This window comes from Oncorhynchus keta, chromosome 14 (genome assembly GCF_023373465.1).
Source record: "Oncorhynchus keta strain PuntledgeMale-10-30-2019 chromosome 14, Oket_V2, whole genome shotgun sequence".
Taxonomy (NCBI): Eukaryota; Metazoa; Chordata; class Actinopteri; order Salmoniformes; family Salmonidae; genus Oncorhynchus; species Oncorhynchus keta.
In genome coordinates this window covers 64,401,152-64,420,638 of record NC_068434.1, presented here as the reverse complement: position 1 = coordinate 64,420,638, position 19,487 = coordinate 64,401,152, and the positions used below count along the sequence as shown (strand labels likewise).

Here is a 19,487-nt window from a genome sequence, read left to right as displayed (position 1 = left end):
TGTCAAGCTGATCCAAAGAGTGGCAGTGTGTCAAGCTGATACAAAGAGTGGCAGTGTGTCAAGCTGATCCAATGAGTGGCAGTGTGTCAAGCTGATCCAATGAGTGGCAGTGTGTCAAGCTGATCCAATGAGTGGCAGTGTGTCAAGCTGATCCAAAGAGTGGCAGTGTGTCAAGCTGATACAAAGAGTGGCAGTGTGTCAAGCTGATCCAATGAGTGGCAGTGTGTCAAGCTGATCCAATGAGTGGCAGTGTGTCAAGCTGATCCAATGAGTGGCAGTGTGTCAAGCTGATCCAATGAGTGGCAGTGTGTCAAGCTGATCCAATGAGTGGCAGTGTGTCAAGCTGATCCAAAGAGTGGCAGTGTGTCAAGCTGATACAAAGAGTGGCAGTGTGTCAAGCTGATCCAATGAGTGGCAGTGTGTCAAGCTGATCCAAAGAGTGGCAGTGTGTCAAGCTGATCCAAAGAGTGGCAGTGTGTCAAGCTGATCCAAAGAGTGGCAGTGTGTCAAGCTGATCCAATGAGTGGCAGTGTGTCAAGCTGATCCAATGAGTGGCAGTGTGTCAAGCTGATCCAAAGAGTGGCAGTGTGTCAAGCTGATCCAAAGAGTGGCAGTGTGTCAAGCTGATCCAATGAGTGGCAGTGTGTCAAGCTGATCCAAAGAGTGGCAGTGTGTCAAGCTGATCCAAAGAGTGGCAGTGTGTCAAGCTGATCCAATGAGTGGCAGTGTGTCAAGCTGATCCAAAGAGTGGCAGTGTGTCAAGCTGATCCAATGAGTGTCCCCTCAGCAACTAATGACATCAATCTTCATCTGCTGCTCTCAGACTCCGGCTGCTTGATTAGTACTTACACGTCAAGACAAGTGGTGCTTCAGAGAGTACATACCTGGTCGGAATGTGTTTATCAGAGGAAGGGGCCAGAGGGTGGCCAGGTCTCACTGTGGAGACCTGCTGCCGCCCTCATACACCATCCAAATATAACTCTGAATCTTTAGTTCAGAATAGATGGGTCTTTGGATGTATATACACTACATGTGGACACCTGCTCAAACATTTCATTCCAAAATCATGGGCATTAATGTTGAGTTGGTCCCCACTTTGCTGCAATAACAGCCTCCACTCTTCTGTGAAGGCTTTCCACTTGATATTGGAACATTGCTGCGGGGACTTGCATCCATTCAGCCACAAGAGCATTAGTGAGGTCAGGCACTGATGTTGGGCGATTAAGCCAATTTGTAAGTCGCTCTGGATAAGAGTGTCTGCTAAATGACTTAAATGTAATGTAAATGTAAGCCTGGCTCACAGTCGGTGTTTCAAGGGGTTAAGTTCAGGGCTCTGTGCAGGCCAGTCAAGTTCTTCCAACCTGATCTCGACAAACCATTTCTTTATGGACCTCACTTTGTGAACCGGAGCATTGTCATGCAGAAACAGGAAAGGGCCTTCCCCAAATCTGCTGCCACAAAGTTGCAAGCACAGAATCATCTAGAATAACATTGTATGCATGAGCGTTAAGATTTTCCTTCACTAGAACTAAGGGGCCTTGCCCGAACCATGAAAAACAGTCCCAGAACATTATTCCTCATCCACCAAACTTTACAGTTGACACTGCATTGGGGCAGATAGCATTCTCCTGGAATCCGCCAAATCCAGATTCATCTGTCAGACTGCCAGATGGGGAAGCAGGATTCAGTTCTCCAGAGAACATGTTTCCACTGCTCCATAGTCCATGGTGATCTTAGGCTTGTGTGTGGCTGCTTGCTTTCATGAAGCTCCCGACAAACCGTTATTGTGCTGAAGTTGCTTCCAGAGGCAGTTTGGAACTCGGTAGAGAGTGTTACAACCGAGGAAAGACAATTTTTACGCGCTATATGATTCAGCACTCGGTGGTCCCATTCTGTGAGCTTGTGTGGCCTACCACTTCGCGGCTGAGCCGTTGTTGCTCCCACTTCACAATAACAGCACTTACAGTTGACAGGGGAAGGTCTAGCTGTTGGAAAGGTGGCATCCTACGACAGTGCCACATTAAAAGTCACTGAGCTTTTCATTAAAGCCATTCTACTGCCAATGTTTGTCTATGGAGATTGCATGGATGTGTGCTCGATTTTATACACCTGTCAGCAACGGGTGTAGCTGAAATATCCAAATCCATCAATTCGAAGGGGTGTCCCCATACTTTTGTATATATATTGTATGTTGAATTTTCAATTACATATCTATAATGTTTGGATAAATGAATGTAAAGACATTTAGCTATTCTTAATCTAAACACTATTCATATTTCAAATGACACCAAGACTGACTTTATAGCATCTACAGCCATCATTGTAGGGTCACAAAATTCCCAATTTTAATAAATTATTTCTCATGAATAATTTTGGATTTAGACTTCAAAAGGTATTCAAAACATCCTTCCCCAAAGGGCCTTCATATGGTTCTATTTCAGGAAGATCCAAAACATAAATACCTTTGGTCCAACCTGTCGTGGAATTGCACCTAGTAAACATGTAGAACTGAGAGAGGAGTAGGGCAGCAAAGGGCTAAAATCATCACAATAGCCGTCCTCACATTCACTTCATAGAAGTACCATAGCTATGCTAATGCACACTGTGCAGTGCATGTGTTATTCTAACAACTGCTAATTAAGTTATGCGCAGTGAAATAATGAATGGAAACAGGCTAAGAGGAGAAAAACTCTGTTGTGATAAGATGCTCTGGAGTCCTCCTGTTGTCCAGAGAACACCTCAGTTTTACTAGGCTCCGACTGAGACACACACACAGTGCTTGTGGGGATCCTCTTCACACCCCTCCATCTGTACACTGAGCTAAGAGGAGAGAGAATTGTCACTGTGAATATCTGTCCCAACCTTTGGTGAATATAGGTACTGGTCTGCTCTGAACTTTTACAGCTTTCACTGTATGAGACTCCTCTGAATCACTTTGTTCTTTGATTAAGTAACAGAGAAAATGTTTTGTGGGAGTGAAGTCAGACAAATCTCAGCAGACCTTCAGATGTAAAAACATTTCAATGTGTAGCATGACAATAGTCTCTCTAGACAGACGGGTTGCATCCCACAATGTACCAATTTTCCTGCAATACGCATCTGTAGAAGTTCCGGCGCGAGTTGTGACATGGAGGACAAGTTGGAAATGGGATGTGCCACACCGGTGACGTCACTGCCATATCTGCTTGTTGCCCAAGCTAAACATGAGAACAACTCCCGCCCACATTTTAAGCCCTGCCTTAGCAAACCTCACGATTTGTTGGGAGAGTTGTCTGTCTGAAGAGGACTCTCCCCAGAACCCTCCTTAGTTTCAGAGAGTAGCATGACACTGATGGTTGTGTGACCAAAGTGTTTAACCCTAACCCTAACCCATGGTTGAATCAAGAGCATATTTTTCACATCCAAGAGCCCTATATGTGTCACCCATGTCGTTATAGACCAGACCTGGCTCCAGCCATCTTAACATCTACATGTTTTCACGTGGATTCATGACCCTGCCTGTGTCAGAGAGAAGGAGAGAGACGATCAAGAAAACTGTCACGAGCAACAAATTGAATGTTGTATATCAAGCGAAGGAGAGAGCAATATATAATATATGACAGAAAATGAGTATGGAACAACGAGAGAGAGACAGACAGAGAGACAGAGACAACTCCCCCACTACCCCTTCTGCCCATGGTCCAGTTGCCTTTCCTGTAAATAAGGCTGGGTGAGGACAAGAGAGAAGGCCATCGCGGGCTGCTGCCTAAAACAGGTGTGACAGACATTTAGTACAACAACTGTTCTGCCTTATTATTATTCAACCATGCTGGTCATTTATGAACATTTGAACATCTTGGCCATGTTCTGTTATAATCTCCACCCGGCACAGCCAGAAGAGGACTGGCCACCCCTCATAGCCAGGTTCCTCTCTGGGTTTTGGCCTTTCTAGGGAGTTTTTCCTAGCCACCGTGCTTCTACACCTGCATTGCTTGCTGTTTGGGGTTTTAGGCTGGGTTTCTGTACATCACTTTGAGATATCAGCTGATGTACAAAGGGCTATATAAATACATTTGATTTGATTTGATTTGATTAGTACCTCTCCCCTCTCATTTAGACCATCGTAATGCCCCATCATGTTAGAACGTGGAAAGGCACTTTGCCACTGAGGGAACTGTGAAGAAAAGAAGCCTGGCCCAGTGTCTTTAACCCACCACAAAGACAGAATACAGTCACTCCTGCTCAGAGACAGGCACAGGCTCCACAGATATAGACTAGAACCCATAGTATATTTACAACATGCAAGACATATGCAGACACACATTCATGTGTACATGCATATTATACGCATGTGCTGGTTTGGTTCCATTGAAACATTAATAAAGTACATGTTGGTATTTTGAGTTCATCTCTATAGTTATATTGTTTAAGCATTATTTGTGCATTGCCAGTCAGGGGTGCCAGTAATTTTGGAGACCACTGTAGTTCCAAACCAGGCCTGCCTGTCTGCATCCCTGTCTGTTTGTCTGTTTGTCCAAATGATTATCATCATGTAAAGGTTTTCTTCTGGTGAAGGAGAGTCAGACCAAAATGCGACGTGGCTATTGCGATCCATGTTTAATGAAACAAAATAACCACGAATCAAATACAAAAACATACCACAAAAACAGCCTAATACTGGTGCAAAGTAACACAGAGACCGTAACAAGGACAATCACCCACAAAACCCAACACCAAACAGGCTACCTAAATATGGTTCCCAATCAGAGACAATGACGAACACCTGCCTCTGATTGAGAACCATATCAGGCTAAACATAGAACTAGACAAACTAGACATGTAACATAGAATGCCCAGTCAGCTCACACCCTGACCAACCAAAACATAGAAACATACAAAGCAAACTATGGTCAGGGTGTGACACATCATCACTCGGTTCTCACACATCAGAGCTTTTAGCCAGAGAAACATGACTATGCAACTTTTGAAAGCTTTCCATGTGGAACTCAATATGAAAAATATATAATTTACAATTGGGTTAAAAACAGACCAGAAGTTCCTGTAAATTGCATCAATTTATTGAAAATGTTCCGGAAGAGGTAAGATGGAATATTTAAAAAATGTGAATTAGGTAAATTATTCATTTGAATCACTACAACTTATCAGGAATAGTGATGAAGGGGAGACCATCAAACCACTCCCAACAGCAGCAGAATAATTAGTATTTTGATCTTCCCTAAAAGGTCAACCTCATTGGCTATGCTACCCACTTCAGCATAGAAAGGGACTAGAGGTAAGTGTCGCGTGTAAGTTGCCTTTCCTCTCTGTGCCTCTATCCAAATTGGTCCCAATTACAACATAATCTCATCCACTTCAGGAAGTTAAGCCTTGGACTTTTTGTTCAATCAAACTCTGTCAGCTAGAACCTTGTTAAATCGGGAATGCATTACCAATTGACATCAAAGCCAATGAGCACTGCCTCTCAGACCCAAGAAGAAAAAATAAGAATGAATGAAGAGTGAAACAGTTGAGTTTGTGCACAGTGGCTGCTGGTCAGTTGAAACAGAACCACAACGTTTCCTGCAAAAGATTCAGACTGTCAAAAACATAATTTCATGCCTGATCTTCTCAGCCATTTGGCTTCAATATCGTATTTGAACTTCCCTCTTTTCTTATTATCTTCTTGTCTGGGCAGCATGTTGACATACAGGAACTAAGAAGCATTGAACTAAGTAACAACTCTGAAATACCGTCTCCTGAGTCAATAATTAATCATGTCCTTCATCTGAATGTAAAATAGGTTCTCAAACATAATCAAGCGGCTGTAAGCTGGTGTCCTCCAACAGAGACAGCATCATTGCTGTGATAGTGCTTGTGATGTCAGTAGTCAGACAGAATTACACTTGGTGCAGTCAAAGGGTGAGATATGCCAATCTCGGGTCAGAAGGGAAAATCATTTGTATTCTGTTGATAATAGCTGAAGGATGTGCTAGTCCTTATTATATTATTCCGACACGTACAGAGAAAACTAATAGCGAATTCTTGTTATTATTTGACGTGATTTGATTGTGATTATTTTGCTGCTTATCTACCTTATCTATGTTTTGATCATGTAATGTTATATAACCTAATCTGCAAACTCAATCCGAATCGATGACAAAGGCAGAGAAACCACAGAAGGACAGATGAAACATGTGACACATACACGGTGCTGTCTGCAACACTGAATAGTAATCTATTTAAATCCAGTAACTTTCAGAGTGAAGGTTTGTTCAGCCCTTATGCACAGGCCAGGGATATAAGCAAATCAGACAATCTCCTTTTGGAGATGGTGATAACTCCCTGTCTCTATTAGTGACTTCATTCAATTATCCCCACTGTATGTGTGATATAAAACACTACATTCAACGGGAGGGGATTGGGGTTGCAGGGGGTTCGGACACATGGAAGAATTGTCAAAAAGGTGCAATATTTTCCGTTTTTTATTTCATTTTCACTAGTTAGAGTTTTCTGATGCCCTGTATGATAAAGTATTATCTTACATCATATCTCTCAGTGACTTGATCTCTGCATGCCGGTGTCTCTGGCAGTCTGTCATACAATCCTCTCCATATAAAGCTCTCTTTTCTACTTTGTCTTTATTCTGTCCACTGGGAAAACATTACCCCTCAGCTCCCACCTGGAGTGAGGGGCTGTCACTCATACAACACCATTTAGTCTAGTAGTTTAGTCATGGGAGAGTTGGCCACAGTCACCACAACCAGTCAGAACTGTCCCAGCTTCTCAGGTGTGGATGGAGGACAATAACCATTGAAGGGCTTGAAGGGTTCGTTGAGTCATTATGATTCCACATAACACCATTACCCTTACCAAAGAACACTCGACAAACACTCTTCAAGTGTGTACTAGCATTATCAAATGCGTGTTTGTATACCAGCCATATCTATAACAATTAAATATCGGACTAGTTCAGTATGAATTTTCTGTGGAAGACTCTGGTAGAGTTCACAGGCTTCTATGGATATACAGTATCTCTGATATTGTTGCATGTTGAAAAGGCACATTGGTGTGGTCGGGCACTGTAAATATGTCAGCTGTGAATGTTTCCTGGTTGCTTTGGCAGATATTAGTTTCCCAGATACAGTGGAGGACATGAGACAAAGCCAAAGTCCTCTCCACAACGTCAGAGCGATTGAAAACAAATATTATTCATGGATTTTACACTGAATGGCTGTTTGACTTTTATTTGTCAGTTCAGCAACATGAAAGGCTTTCCGATAAGGCTCCTTCTAAAGCCACATTCTACTCGTCTAATAATGGTATGATAACTCAGGCCCTATGGGAAATAAAATGTTTTTTACTCACATACATGTTCTCAGAAACACACACAGGAATTCCTGGGGATGTAGATGAGAAGGGAAACAGGAAGACAGGAAATTAAAGTCAGTCTCCCAATCAGACCTCAGAACACATTGTGATCACCCAATATCAACATAAAAGTACAAAGCGCCTCAGGTTTCATAAACACCAAACAAATGTCTGGGGAATGAGCTGGCTGGCTGGCTGGCTGGCTGGCTGGCTCTGTCTGTCTGTCTGTCTGTCTGTCTGTCTGTCTGTCTGTCTGTCTGTCTGTCTGTCTGTCTGTCTGTTTCTGGGGCTCCTAAGAGCAGGCTCAGGCGCCAAGACAGGCCGAGAGCCCAGACCACAAGCAGGCTGACAGGGGACAGTTGGCAGGGCTGCCTGAGACAACAGCATAAACAACCATGAGGAGTGGAAACCCGATCCCTCACAGTGGAAAAAACCCTCAGCGCACCAGGCAGAAAGAACAGCAGAGAAAACACTTCCATTATACCACCTCATTCCACATGGAGCCTCTCTGGCTGGGGAGCAGATTCACAGGAATCCTGGCCTGACACACACACACACACACGTCCTCTCTTGCTCTATGGGGACGTTGATTGGGAGCGTTCCCGGGGGACCAAACATAATTCTAATTTGTCCTGGTTCAGCAGTAGCAGTGGCATGAGACAGACACAGTCTGTCTGTGTGTTGAAATGCGATGTTTAGGTGAGACTGCGACAACAGATAGAGAAAGAGACTGAGTGTCTTACGTACGTTTAAAGACTGGGCAGAAAGTGTTAGCGATGGCTTTCTAAAATCAGAGTGGGGCTCCAGAAACATGGACATACACAGACCACTCTGCTCAACACGTAAGTGGACCGCAATCATCTGTGAACACAAGTGGTCTAGATGAGCACTTATACAGCCAAGGTTCCACAAGGAACTTGCTATAAGGTACAGATAAAGGATCTTAATTTGACCAGTTTCAAAGTAGGAAAACAATCCTACAACAACAGGAAATGTGAATTATTGTATGGATTATAATTAATGGACATTTATGTAGGGATTGATAAGGTTTTAGTTAGGACAAATCGAGTCTGACATTTTTAAGTGGAAATTACAAACTTTATAAGCCTTTTTCACCTCGAATACAGTAGAAGTTTGCATTTTCAGCTATAGTCAAATCCAGTGGCGATTTTTGTCAATCTTGGTGGGACAAACAGAAAAATGTTGGGGAATGCATGCCTGCCTGTCTGTCTGTCTGTCTGTCTGTCTGTCTGTCTGTCTGTCTGTCTGTCTGTCTGTCTGTCTGTCTGTCTGTTTCTGGGGCTCCTAAGAGCAGGCTCAGGCGCCAAGACAGGCCGAGAGCCCAGACCACAAGCAGGCTGACAGGGGACAGTTGGCAGGGCTGCCTGAGACAACAGCATAAACAACCATGAGGAGTGGAAACCCGATCCCTCACAGTGGAAAAAACCCTCAGCGCACCAGGCAGTGAACACAAGTGGTCTAGATGAGCACTTATACAGCCAAGGTTCCACAAGGAACTTGCTATAAGGTACAGATAAAGGATCTTAATTTGACCAGTTTCAAAGTAGGAAAACAATCCTACAACAACAGGAAATGTGAATTATTGTATGGATTATAATTAATGGACATTTATGTAGGGATTGATAAGGTTTTAGTTAGGACAAATCGAGTCTGACATTTTTAAGTGGAAATTACAAACTTTATAAGCCTTTTTCACCTCGAATACAGTAGAAGTTTGCATTTTCAGCTATAGTCAAATCCAGTGGCGATTTTTGTCAATCTTGGTGGGACAAACAAAAAAATGTTGGGGAATGCATGCCAGCAAAGCCACTACACAACACAACACAAAACTAAACAATATCAACATCAATAATGACATAATTCAACAAGAAGCCATTTGACAGGAAGAACATGATATTTACCTCTTAATGGAAAAAGAAGCCTTATCATATAAGATAAAAAAGAGCCTATAGACTGACTACAAGGGTTATGTACTCGCGTTCAGATATCCCACTGCTATATTGATATACAGTGACCAGATTCACTTCCTTTCATTTGAGAAAAGGATTAACGCTGAAAGCCAAATAATTTGATTTATTGAAAATGACAATTTAAGGCAGAACACATACAATTTGAGTTGTGTACATTGCACCTAGTTAATTATCTAGGAGCTGTATGAATTAATTATATTTCTCATCAAAGGTTAGAGAGCTACCATGAAGCAGAAGCTGTGCAGAGACAGCATAGCAAAGTAGCATAGTCTGGTTAAATTGTGACCTAAGAGGGATAAAAGCAAGAATGACAAGAATGTTCCTCTATAATTATAATTTTCACTGAGGGTGCAGAGGTTAACCTTGTGTGAATTGGAGAATTGTGTGTTTACTCATGAGCATAAAAAAATGTTTGTATTTTTACTGATGTTTATTTTGTCTTTTTACATATTTTGTCCTTTAGCAGATGCTCTTATCCAGAGCAATTAGGGTTAAGTGCCTTGCTAAACTGCACATTGACAAATGTTTCACCTAGTTGGCTCAGGGATTCAAACCAGCAACCTTTCATTTACTGGCCCAACACTCTTAACCACTAGGCTACTGTACCTGTTGTCCTGTGATGTAGAAATTCATCCTGAGACAGACTTTGTCATTTCTTCAATCTATCATCTTTATTTAACATTGATTCATTATTGAAATAATGAGACTAGTCAACCCAACAGTCTTGTCTTTTGGGCCCAGTAGCCTAACCTTTACAGACAATGCAGTTTCTATATAGTTGTCACTAAAGATGCTTATCTGCCTCTGGTGTTGCTTCTCAGATGCAATAATGAATAGACACAATAAGGGTTTTGTTCTATACAATAGAATAGAATAAAACTTTATTGTCCATCCAGGATGGACATTTTTCTTTGGCACCACCTTCATTAAAATAATCAAATACACACATTAATTCGCACACATTTAAACCAGTCAGTCCATCATGTTGCATGCACTAACAACATCGAGGACATTAATACATTCACTCGCACACGACCACTGTGCCAACTGCACTAGACAGATAAGTACATATACCGATACAATTTACTTTGCATTTAGTTGTCCAACAGCACAAGGAACGAATGAATGTTTGAACCCGTTGTTCTGTTATTCTGAAGCACCGTTCAGAGGGAAGTCTCTCGACTGAGGGTGTAGAGGGTGGGAGGGGTCATCAATGACAGCCAGTGCCTTCTTTTTGGTTGCCTTGTGGAACAGAATGTTCAGATACGCCTGTGGTCGACCAATTACTTTGCTGGCTGTGTTTACTATTCTAGTCAGTTTGCAATTGCTCCTCTACGCTCAGATTACCAGCACAGACTGTCATATTGAACACGAGGATGCTCTCCACCAAGCTGCTGTACACCCTCTCCAGAACATCCTGGCTGACCGCAAACCCATTTCCTGATTAAGAACAGGCGTTGGCTTGCTTTTACATTTTTTAAATTCCTATTCTTCCAGGCTCTCTTTATCTCAGTTATGCCCACCACATCTTATCTATGGAATGCTAGCTGTAGGTTATTAGGCTCCTCTCGGTTCACACAGACATTTCATAGAACAGAAATGTCTTACTATTGGTTAAGTATATAATCGTTAACTATTAATATCAAACAAATCAGGTAAATATGTCATTTTTCTATCATGCCTGTCATATGCAGGTATTGTGACTCAAATATAGATGTATTTATATTTGTGGACGTATAACAGTGACTCCACTCTGAGTAGAGTAGAAGGTTAACCCATCTTATTAAACTTGCACTGACCCCTGATAAACTCTGACCCTCAGCACATATTGTTGATGAGGTGCTCTCTACATATATTTAGAACACACGTTTATAACATTTCTTATTTGAGTGGTCATGCCATCACCGGGCACTTTCCAACGTTAATCCACATCTATATCATTACTGGGGTTGTCTTGCTTATGGATTTCAAACTTGAGGGAGTTGTACTGAACGTTACACATTAACCAATATGCTCAACATGTGTTGACTTTACAACCAAAGAGATAATGACAGAGTCGGCATAATAAACTCTCAAGTATTTGACTCTGGCCCACAAAGAGACACTTTGGGGACAGAGGAAGAGTTCGGAGGGAACACAGTGAACTGTGAAATCTGAAGAAGCACCAGACAGACCAAAGTCAAACTAACTTAGTGTAGGCTGAGAAATGTATTGAAACAAGTCAAAATACACGTTTTTGAGTTAGTAACAAACAGAGTTAGAGAGAAAACCATAGTGGCTGTAGTGAACCAGAGGCTGTTGGAGAGGACAAGTCCAGGTCAGGCTGGATCAGATTGTGTGTTAGCTAGGGTGTAGTTTGACAGAGTAAGAGATGTTGTCTGGAGGTAGTGTATGGGGGACTCTGCTGATACTGTCCTGTGCTCTCAAGCTCTCCTTGACACAGGATGAAAACATGAACAACGCACTGAGGCTAATGTCAGAGACACCACTGATTGATGGGTAAGTGACACATTTTTCTCTCCTCACAAGACCCTAGAATGGGTGATTTTGAATGTTTAAACCAAAATGAATCGTTTATAATACATTACATCGACATATTTGATTCACACTGTAATGTTAATGGCACAGAAGACGTGCCAATGTAAAGGTGTGTATTGTATGTGTAAAGACTGACGCTGGAGATGAGAAGCAGGTACGGGGAGTTGAACATTTAATGAGGAACGGACAGGTAACAGGACAGGAACAGCGTCAGCACACGGGTAAACAAGGACGTATGACAATCAATGCAGAAGCGGGGAACAGAGCAGGGAACCAGACAGATATAGGGGAGGTAATGACAGAGGGGATTGAGTCCAGGTGAGTCCAATGATCGCTGATGTGTGTGAATGGGGGAGGGAAGGCAGGTATGCGTAATGATGGTGTCAGGAGTGCGTCGTGCTCGGGAGCGAGCGGGGGCAGGAGTGCGTCGTGCTCGGGAGCGAGCGGGGGCAGGAGTGCGTCGTGCTCGGGAGCGAGCGGGGGCAGGAGTGCGTCGTGCTCGGGAGCGAGCGGGGGCAGGAGTGCGTCGTGCTCGGGAGCGAGCGGGGGCAGGAGTGCGTCGTGCTCGGGAGCGAGCGGGGGCAGGAGTGCGTCGTGCTCGGGAGCGAGCGGGGGCAGGAGTGCGTCGTGCTCGGGAGCGAGCGGGGGCAGGAGTGCGTCGTGCTCGGGAGCGAGCGGGGGCAGGAGTGCGTCGTGCTCGGGAGCGAGCGGGGGCAGGAGTGCGTCGTGCTCGGGAGCGAGCGGGGGCAGGAGTGCGTCGTGCTCGGGAGCGAGCGGGGGCAGGAGTGCGTCGTGCTCGGGAGCGAGCGGGGGCAGGAGTGCGTCGTGCTCGGGAGCGAGCGGGGGAACGAGTGCGTCTTGCTCGGGAGCGAGCGGGGGCAGGAGTGCGTCGTGCTCGGGAGCGAGCGGGGGCAGGAGTGCGTCGTGCTCGGGAGCGAGCGGGGGCAGGAGTGCGTCGTGCTCGGGAGCGAGCGGGGGCAGGCGTGACAGTATATGCTTCGTTAAGATTTTGGCTGTTTTTAACGTTTCAAGATGGTTCTGTCCTAATGTACAGTTAAATAATGTCTGTGTGTTAGCAGCACTGACTGCCCTGCATGAATAGTGCCATGCGTTGATCTCTCTGTCTTGACCCCACAGCCATAATGATCTGCCCTGGCAGTTGAGGATGAAGTTTAACAACCAGCTGAACAAAGTGGATCTGTACACCCTCAACAACACACACACCAACATCCCCAAGATCAGGGAGGGACGACTGGCAGCACAGGTACACACACGCATGCACCCACACAAACTGACAAGGACGCACAAAACGGTGTATGTGAGGGTGGTTGATAATAATACATGTATTAAATCAGGGACCCTAGCTTCAGCCGCGGGTCGATTTTTTTTTTCTTGAGTGGATGGTCGGGGGGCCAGAACATAATTACAAATAATTTGTAGACTGCAAATTGACCACAAGAAGCCCGCCAGTTGGGGAACTCTGTATTACGTAATAAACTGATAAAACGTTTACTGTCCACTTGCAGTTCTGGGCAGCATATGTACCATGTGACACTCAGTACAAAGACGCAGCCAGACAAACTCTGGAGCAGATTGACGTCATCCACAGAATGTGCATGAAATACCCAGAAGCCTTCATGTTTGCTACCAGCAGCAAAGGTGAGAGTCATCTACAAAAAAAAAGTGTAATCAAAAGTTATACAGTAAGGGCTTTAGTCAATATGTAAAGTGAAAGTGTCATAGATTCCACAATGTACATTTAAAGGTCATTTCCAATTGAGCCAACATATGCAGTGTTTATCGTGAATGCAGTCTCCGCCAACACGGGAACATTGCCTTTACATTTCAAACACAATGTAGTGGTGAACATCCGTGATACGGATTGAATGGAGCCATACATTTGGTTATGAGAATGAAACCCCTTTGGAACACTCAACTGTGAAATACCATAGATAACAGTTGCATTCACCCACCTCTATCATCAAGTATTTCTTTTACCACAGATATCGTGGATGCCTTTAGTCAGAACAGGACAGCCAGTCTGATCGGGGTGGAAGGAGGACACTCTTTGGACAGCAGCCTGGGAACCCTGCGTACCATGTACCACCTGGGGGTCCGCTACCTCACCCTCACCCACAGCTGCAACACACCATGGTGAGTAGGCTCTGCTACCCTGCTGACGACAGGGCCACCCTGGTCTGGGGACTAGGTGCCACAGATTATACTTAGTAAGTGACATGGTGCTCAACATTTTTTTTGTCGTACTTCATAGTTGAGATTCCTAAGTATATCAATGCTTTACACACCATATGATGCTCTCTCAAAGAGCACATACAGCTAAGATAGAAATGACACAAATGTAAATGAATGAGACACAACAGGTAACAGCTGAAACTGCTTATTAATAGACAAAAAAATACTATTTCACTCAATTATGTGGTGGGGAAAATAGGGGATTCCTGTCGCCACCTGTTTCAGAGGTGTCATATTCTGGGGGGGGGGGTGTCTAAACAGATGGTCCTGCTAATCAAATCATGGCCCTGGACAGACTACAGAGCCGAATGAATCCCTCAGCCCCTCACTGATTCCTATCATGTTAGCAGGATATAGGAGAGTGGAAGGGAAAGATCACTTCCAGAAGCTGGCCTGGTGTTTTACTGTGGTTGTGTGTGTTTTCCCCCCCAGGGCAGATAATTGGCTTGTGGATTCGGGAGCCGAGCCATCGCAGCACAATGGACTGTCTGAGTTTGGCAAGGTTGGTCTATCACACTGAGCCACACACACACACACACACACACACACACACACACACACACACACACACACACACACACACACACACACACACGCACACGCACACATTGGAAATACCGCACTCATAACAAAGGTCAAATCTATGATACTATTTGGTGCGGCTTTTAATACTTCTGCTTCTGTCAAAAACAAAAGCAATATTCCAAGTAAATATTTTTGTCAAATGAGCAATTCCTCAGAAACTATTGGGTTACCCTCAAAGACTCATTTTCGTCTAGTTTGCCTTTAGATGTTCATTTATGTTATAGCAGTATGATATCACTTGTATAAAACACACTGGATGAAAACATGTACATTCTCTTGATCCAAGCTACAAACCATATCATTAGGTTTGATAGGCTGAATGAATCACGTAGAATTGTCTCTATAACACCAGTAGGGTGACACAGTAAGAGGGTCATTTCCCCCATTCCTGGCTGAAACATTCTTTTTTTTCTCCACCCGACAGCAACTGATATTTGAGATGAACCGCATTGGGATGTTGATTGACTTGGCCCACGTGTCAGAGAACGTGATGAACCAGGTTCTAGACCTGTCCAAAGCCCCAGTCATCTTCAGTCACTCCTCTGCCTACGCTGTGTGCCCACACAAGAGGAACGTGCCTGACGACGTCCTGAAGAAGGTGGTGAGTGAAGGGGGAGAGGGGCAAGGGGATAGTGGATTACAGAATATATATGAGGGACTTGGTCATTCCTTCTCCTTAGACCTCATCCCTTCCCCGAGGAGGGTGGTGAGTCGGGGGAGAAGGGTGAGAGACGAGGGGATAGAGTATTGGGAGTCGGGTAGTGAGAGGAGAAGGACTAGGAGAGCAGGTAGAGTGAGGGGATTGGAGGGTGAGGTGTATAAAGGAATTGGACCTGAGATTGAGTGGTGAGTGGACGTGATCGGATGAAGGGGTATGTGACGGGGGATAAGGGGAAGAACATGGATTGAGGAAACAGACAGGGAACTGAAAAGGGGTTTAAGAGTGAAAAGGAGGTATCTGGGAATATAGGCTGAGGGGAGGATGAGAAAGGGAAGGTTGAGGCAAAGGCAAAGAAGAGTAAGCAATAAGACTGAAAAAAAACGTGGTAATGTCTACAGTGATATTAAAACTACAAAGATATCAAAAGGAAGTTAGAAAAGCCATCAGATCTTTCCAGTACCTTGGAAAACAGACACAAACTAAAACGTTTTATTACACTATTAAACCCAGCTCACGTCAGAAGCATTTATTGTGAAATACCTCATGCTGACAATAGCTTTACCAACGAGAGTACGGGAAACGTTTGAGCTATTCAGTGGTAAAGGCCCATAAAACTACAAATGAAGGAACATTGTATTTCTATATAGCACCATAAAATGTTAACAACAGAACATAAAAGCCCAACTGACTACACCAACATGGTAGTTACAGTTCTTCATTGTAATGGTTAGTGACTTGAGTTTATAGTTCTGACTTATCATACAGTTTATATGTCTGTGTCCTTTTTTCTCACCAGCAAAACAAAAAAGGAATTGTCATGGTGAACTTTTACAACGACTATGTCACATGCAGCAATACAGCTAACCTATCACAGGTGGCAGGTGAGTCGCTGAGTCATGGTCATCATTTTTATCATTACTTTTTACTCTCCACCAATCACTCACTCACTCACCCAACCTTGTCTCTCAAATTTTTATTATACAGTTTCTTCAGAAAGTATTCGTATCCCTTGACTTATTCCTCATTTTGTGTTAGTCTGAATTCAAAATGAATTCAAAAAATTATAATTCTCACCCATCTACACACCATACCTCATAACGACAAAGTGAAAACATGTTTTTATACATTTTTGCAAATGTATAAAAAAATACACTGAAATATCACATTGACATAAATATTCAGACACTTCACTCAGTACTTTGTTGAAGCACCTCTGGCAGCGATTACAGCCTCGAGTCTTCACGCGAACAAGCCTGGGACACCTGTATTTGGGGAGTTTCTCACATTCTTCTCTGCAGATCCTCTCAAGCTCTGAGGTTGGATGGGGAGCGTCGCTGCACAGCTATTTTCAGGTCTCTCCAGAGATGTTTGATCGATCGGGTTCAAGTCTGGGCTCTGGCTGAGCCATTCAAGGACATTGAGACTTGTGGTGAGACTCCTGCGTTGTCTTGCCTGTGTGCTTAGGGTCGTTGTCCTGTTGGAAGGTGAACCTTCGCCCCAGTCTGAGGTCCTGAGCAGATTTTCATCAAGGATCTCTCTGTACTTTGCTCTGTTCATCTTTGCCTCGATCTTGACTAGTCTCCCAGTCCCTGCCGCTGAAAAACATCCTCACAGCATGATGCTGCCACCCCCATGCTGCACCGTAGGGATGGTACCAGGTTTCCTCCAGATGTGACACTTGGCATTCACGCCAAAGAGTTCAATCTTGGTTTCATCTGACCAGAGAATCTTGTTTTTCATGGTCTGAGTCTTTAGGTGCCTTTTGGCAAATTCCAAGTGGTTTTTCATGTGGCCACTCTACCATAAAGACCTGATTGGTGAAGTGCTGCAGAGATGGTTATTTTTCTGGATGGTTCTCCCATCTCCACAGAGGAACTCTGGAGCTCTGTCAGAATGACCATCAGGTTCTTGGCCACCTCCCTGACCAAGGACCTTCTCCCCCAATTGTTCAGTTTGGCCAGCTCTAGAAAGAGTATTTGTAGTTCCAAACTTCTTTCAGTTAAGAATGTTGGCGGCCACTCTATTCTTGGGGACTTTCATTGCTGCATAAATGTTTTGGTACCCTTCCCCAGATCTGTGCCTCAACACAATCCTGTCTCGGAGCACTACGGACAATTCCTTTGACCTTATGGCTTGGTTTTTACTCTGACATGCACTGTCAAATAGACAGGTGTGTGCCCTTCCAAATGATGTCCAATCAATTGAATTTACTACAGGTGGACTCCAATCCAGTTGTAGAAACATCTCAAGGATGATCAATGGAAACAGGATGCACCTGAGCTCAATTTTGAGTCTGACAGCAAAGAGTCTGAATCAGTTTTAGAATAAGGCCGTAATGTAAATATAAATTGGAAAAAGGGAAGGGGTCTGAATACTTTCCGACTGCCCTGCATATTCACCTTTCTTTTCATGTTCAATCTAGATCACTTTGACCACATAAAGAATGTGGCTGGACACAGTATCATTGGTTTTGGTGGGGATTATGATGGAGTGGGCAGGTGAGTCGAGTGAATTGACCTAGGAGTTATTCACCTAATTACAATAAAACACCAATGAACTTGATTGAGCAAAGTTAATTATCTTAAAAGGTGCTAATTGTAATATACCAGTAAAAAAGTATAAAGTAATATGTCTGAGTAGATATAGTAGTAGTATTTAAAAAATATATCAAAAGTCATGTCTGAGTAGTGGTAGTAAAATATTGTATAAATGTTTTACATGGAAAGAAACCCATTCTGCTGGGGGAGGAGTTCAGAGGAATTGCATAATATTGGCTTCAGTTTGACACACACACCCCTCTCTACCTGTGCTGTCTGTCAGGGTACCGGTGGGGCTGGAGGACGTGTCTAAGTACCCTGCTCTGGTGGCAGAGCTGCTGAGGAGAGGATGGACAGATGCTGAGGTGAAAGCTGCTCTGGGAGACAACCTGCTCAGAGTGTTCAGAGAGGTGGAGCGTGTGAGTACGACAGTAAAAGTTACACACTGACCTCTACAGCTCAGCACCCCTCACAACACCACTGTTTCCACAAGATTGACATCAACACACAAGCCTCCATAGATCCATTTAAAAAAGGACTGGTGCAATACAGAATACAGTGCATACACATAGATTACAGGCATATTTCATGCACTATTTGGTCCAGTGCTTTGTTACCCTCCCTGACTCTGAACTCCTATCTTCCAGGTACGAGACAGCATGAAGGGTACAGCCCCAGATGATCTGCCCATCCCTTATGAAGAAGTGAAAAACGACTGCAGGACCAGCTACGGCTACCCTGTCCCCAACCCAGACAGTGCTGGGACGATTCTCTCCCTCAGCCCTCTGGCTCTGGTACTAACACTGACTCTGAGTAGCCTGCTCTCCTGGTCTCTATAAGGCCCCTCTACATAGACCATGCTGGGTGTGATGTTATGTCTATGGCAGTAGGCTGACCAAGGCATAGCTGGACCTTACCACTGGAATTCTGTGGTCACTTCATTTTTTCACAAGTTCTATTGGTGATGTAGTCCATGAACTGTGTTTGAAGGATTTGTACAACGAAATGTTAACATTAGTAAACCAGTAAATTCTTCTGAAATGGTGTTATACACATCACTGTTGACCTTATACCAAGTAAATCCATGACCAGGCAACTTTACATTTTAGAGTTGAAATTGAACGGTTAAATGTGGCCCTCAATAAACAAATAATCAGGAAAATTGTGTAAGCACATGTATTTTGGGGGGTATAATAATAAACATCTAATAACTCTACCATGCTGTCTTTACACCTTCCACTGCATCACTGCCCTTTTCACTTCAGTGTTGTACCATGAGCCATGTGACACAGAAAATACTAAACTGACTGAAAAGCTTTCAGAGGGGAGTTTATGGTTGAGAGACAACAGTGAGCATCCCAAATAATTGATAGGCTGTTCCAGATGTCATGTTCTGAAGCCCTGACTGAGACAACTGCTGTACCTCTGTCTCCCTTTCCCTGTTCTTATACAGCCCTAGAGTCACGGAACACTGTCCGTTGAGCACATTTGACTTCATTTTGACATTCACAAAACAAACTCAAGGGCAGGTTAGAACAGTGTTTCACTCAACAAAACAGTGTCTATGATCCCATC

The 19,487-nt window shown here is 43.8% G+C and overlaps 1 protein-coding gene across 4 annotated transcripts; it reads left to right on the top strand.

The window, feature by feature from the left end:
- Window positions 1-5,253: 5,253 nt before the first annotated feature.
- Window positions 5,254-19,128, top strand: LOC118393782 (dipeptidase 1). Of its 4 annotated transcripts, none has more exons than XM_052462129.1 (11): window positions 5,254-5,272; window positions 11,767-11,837; window positions 13,014-13,140; window positions 13,403-13,535; window positions 13,880-14,030; window positions 14,562-14,631; window positions 15,139-15,315; window positions 16,172-16,256; window positions 17,798-17,873; window positions 18,196-18,331; window positions 18,560-19,128. In XM_052462129.1, exons 2-11 carry the CDS (start codon window positions 11,791-11,793, stop codon window positions 18,749-18,751), a joined length of 1,194 nt encoding a protein of 397 aa, XP_052318089.1. In that variant the 5' UTR covers window positions 5,254-5,272; window positions 11,767-11,790; the 3' UTR covers window positions 18,752-19,128. The 4 variants fall into 4 exon arrangements, with proteins under 4 accessions (XP_052318089.1, XP_052318088.1, XP_052318087.1 ...); XM_052462128.1 differs by lacking the exon at window positions 5,254-5,272 and adding an exon at window positions 8,215-8,274; XM_052462127.1 differs by lacking the exon at window positions 5,254-5,272 and adding an exon at window positions 8,650-8,875.
- Window positions 19,129-19,487: the final 359 nt, after the last annotated feature.

What these genes read in the sequence shown, in the direction of transcription:
- LOC118393782 (XM_035786838.1), top strand. Translation starts at nt 11,710, where the DNA reads ATGTTGTCTGGAGGTAGTGTATGGGGGACTCTGCTGATACTGTCCTGT. An exon ending in AGGGACGACTGGCAGCACAG is followed by an intron (nt 13,141 to 13,402) that starts GTACACACACGC and finishes GTCCACTTGCAG; the next exon opens with TTCTGGGCAGCATATGTACC. An exon ending in ACGACGTCCTGAAGAAGGTG is followed by an intron (nt 15,316 to 16,171) that starts GTGAGTGAAGGG and finishes TTTTCTCACCAG; the next exon opens with CAAAACAAAAAAGGAATTGT.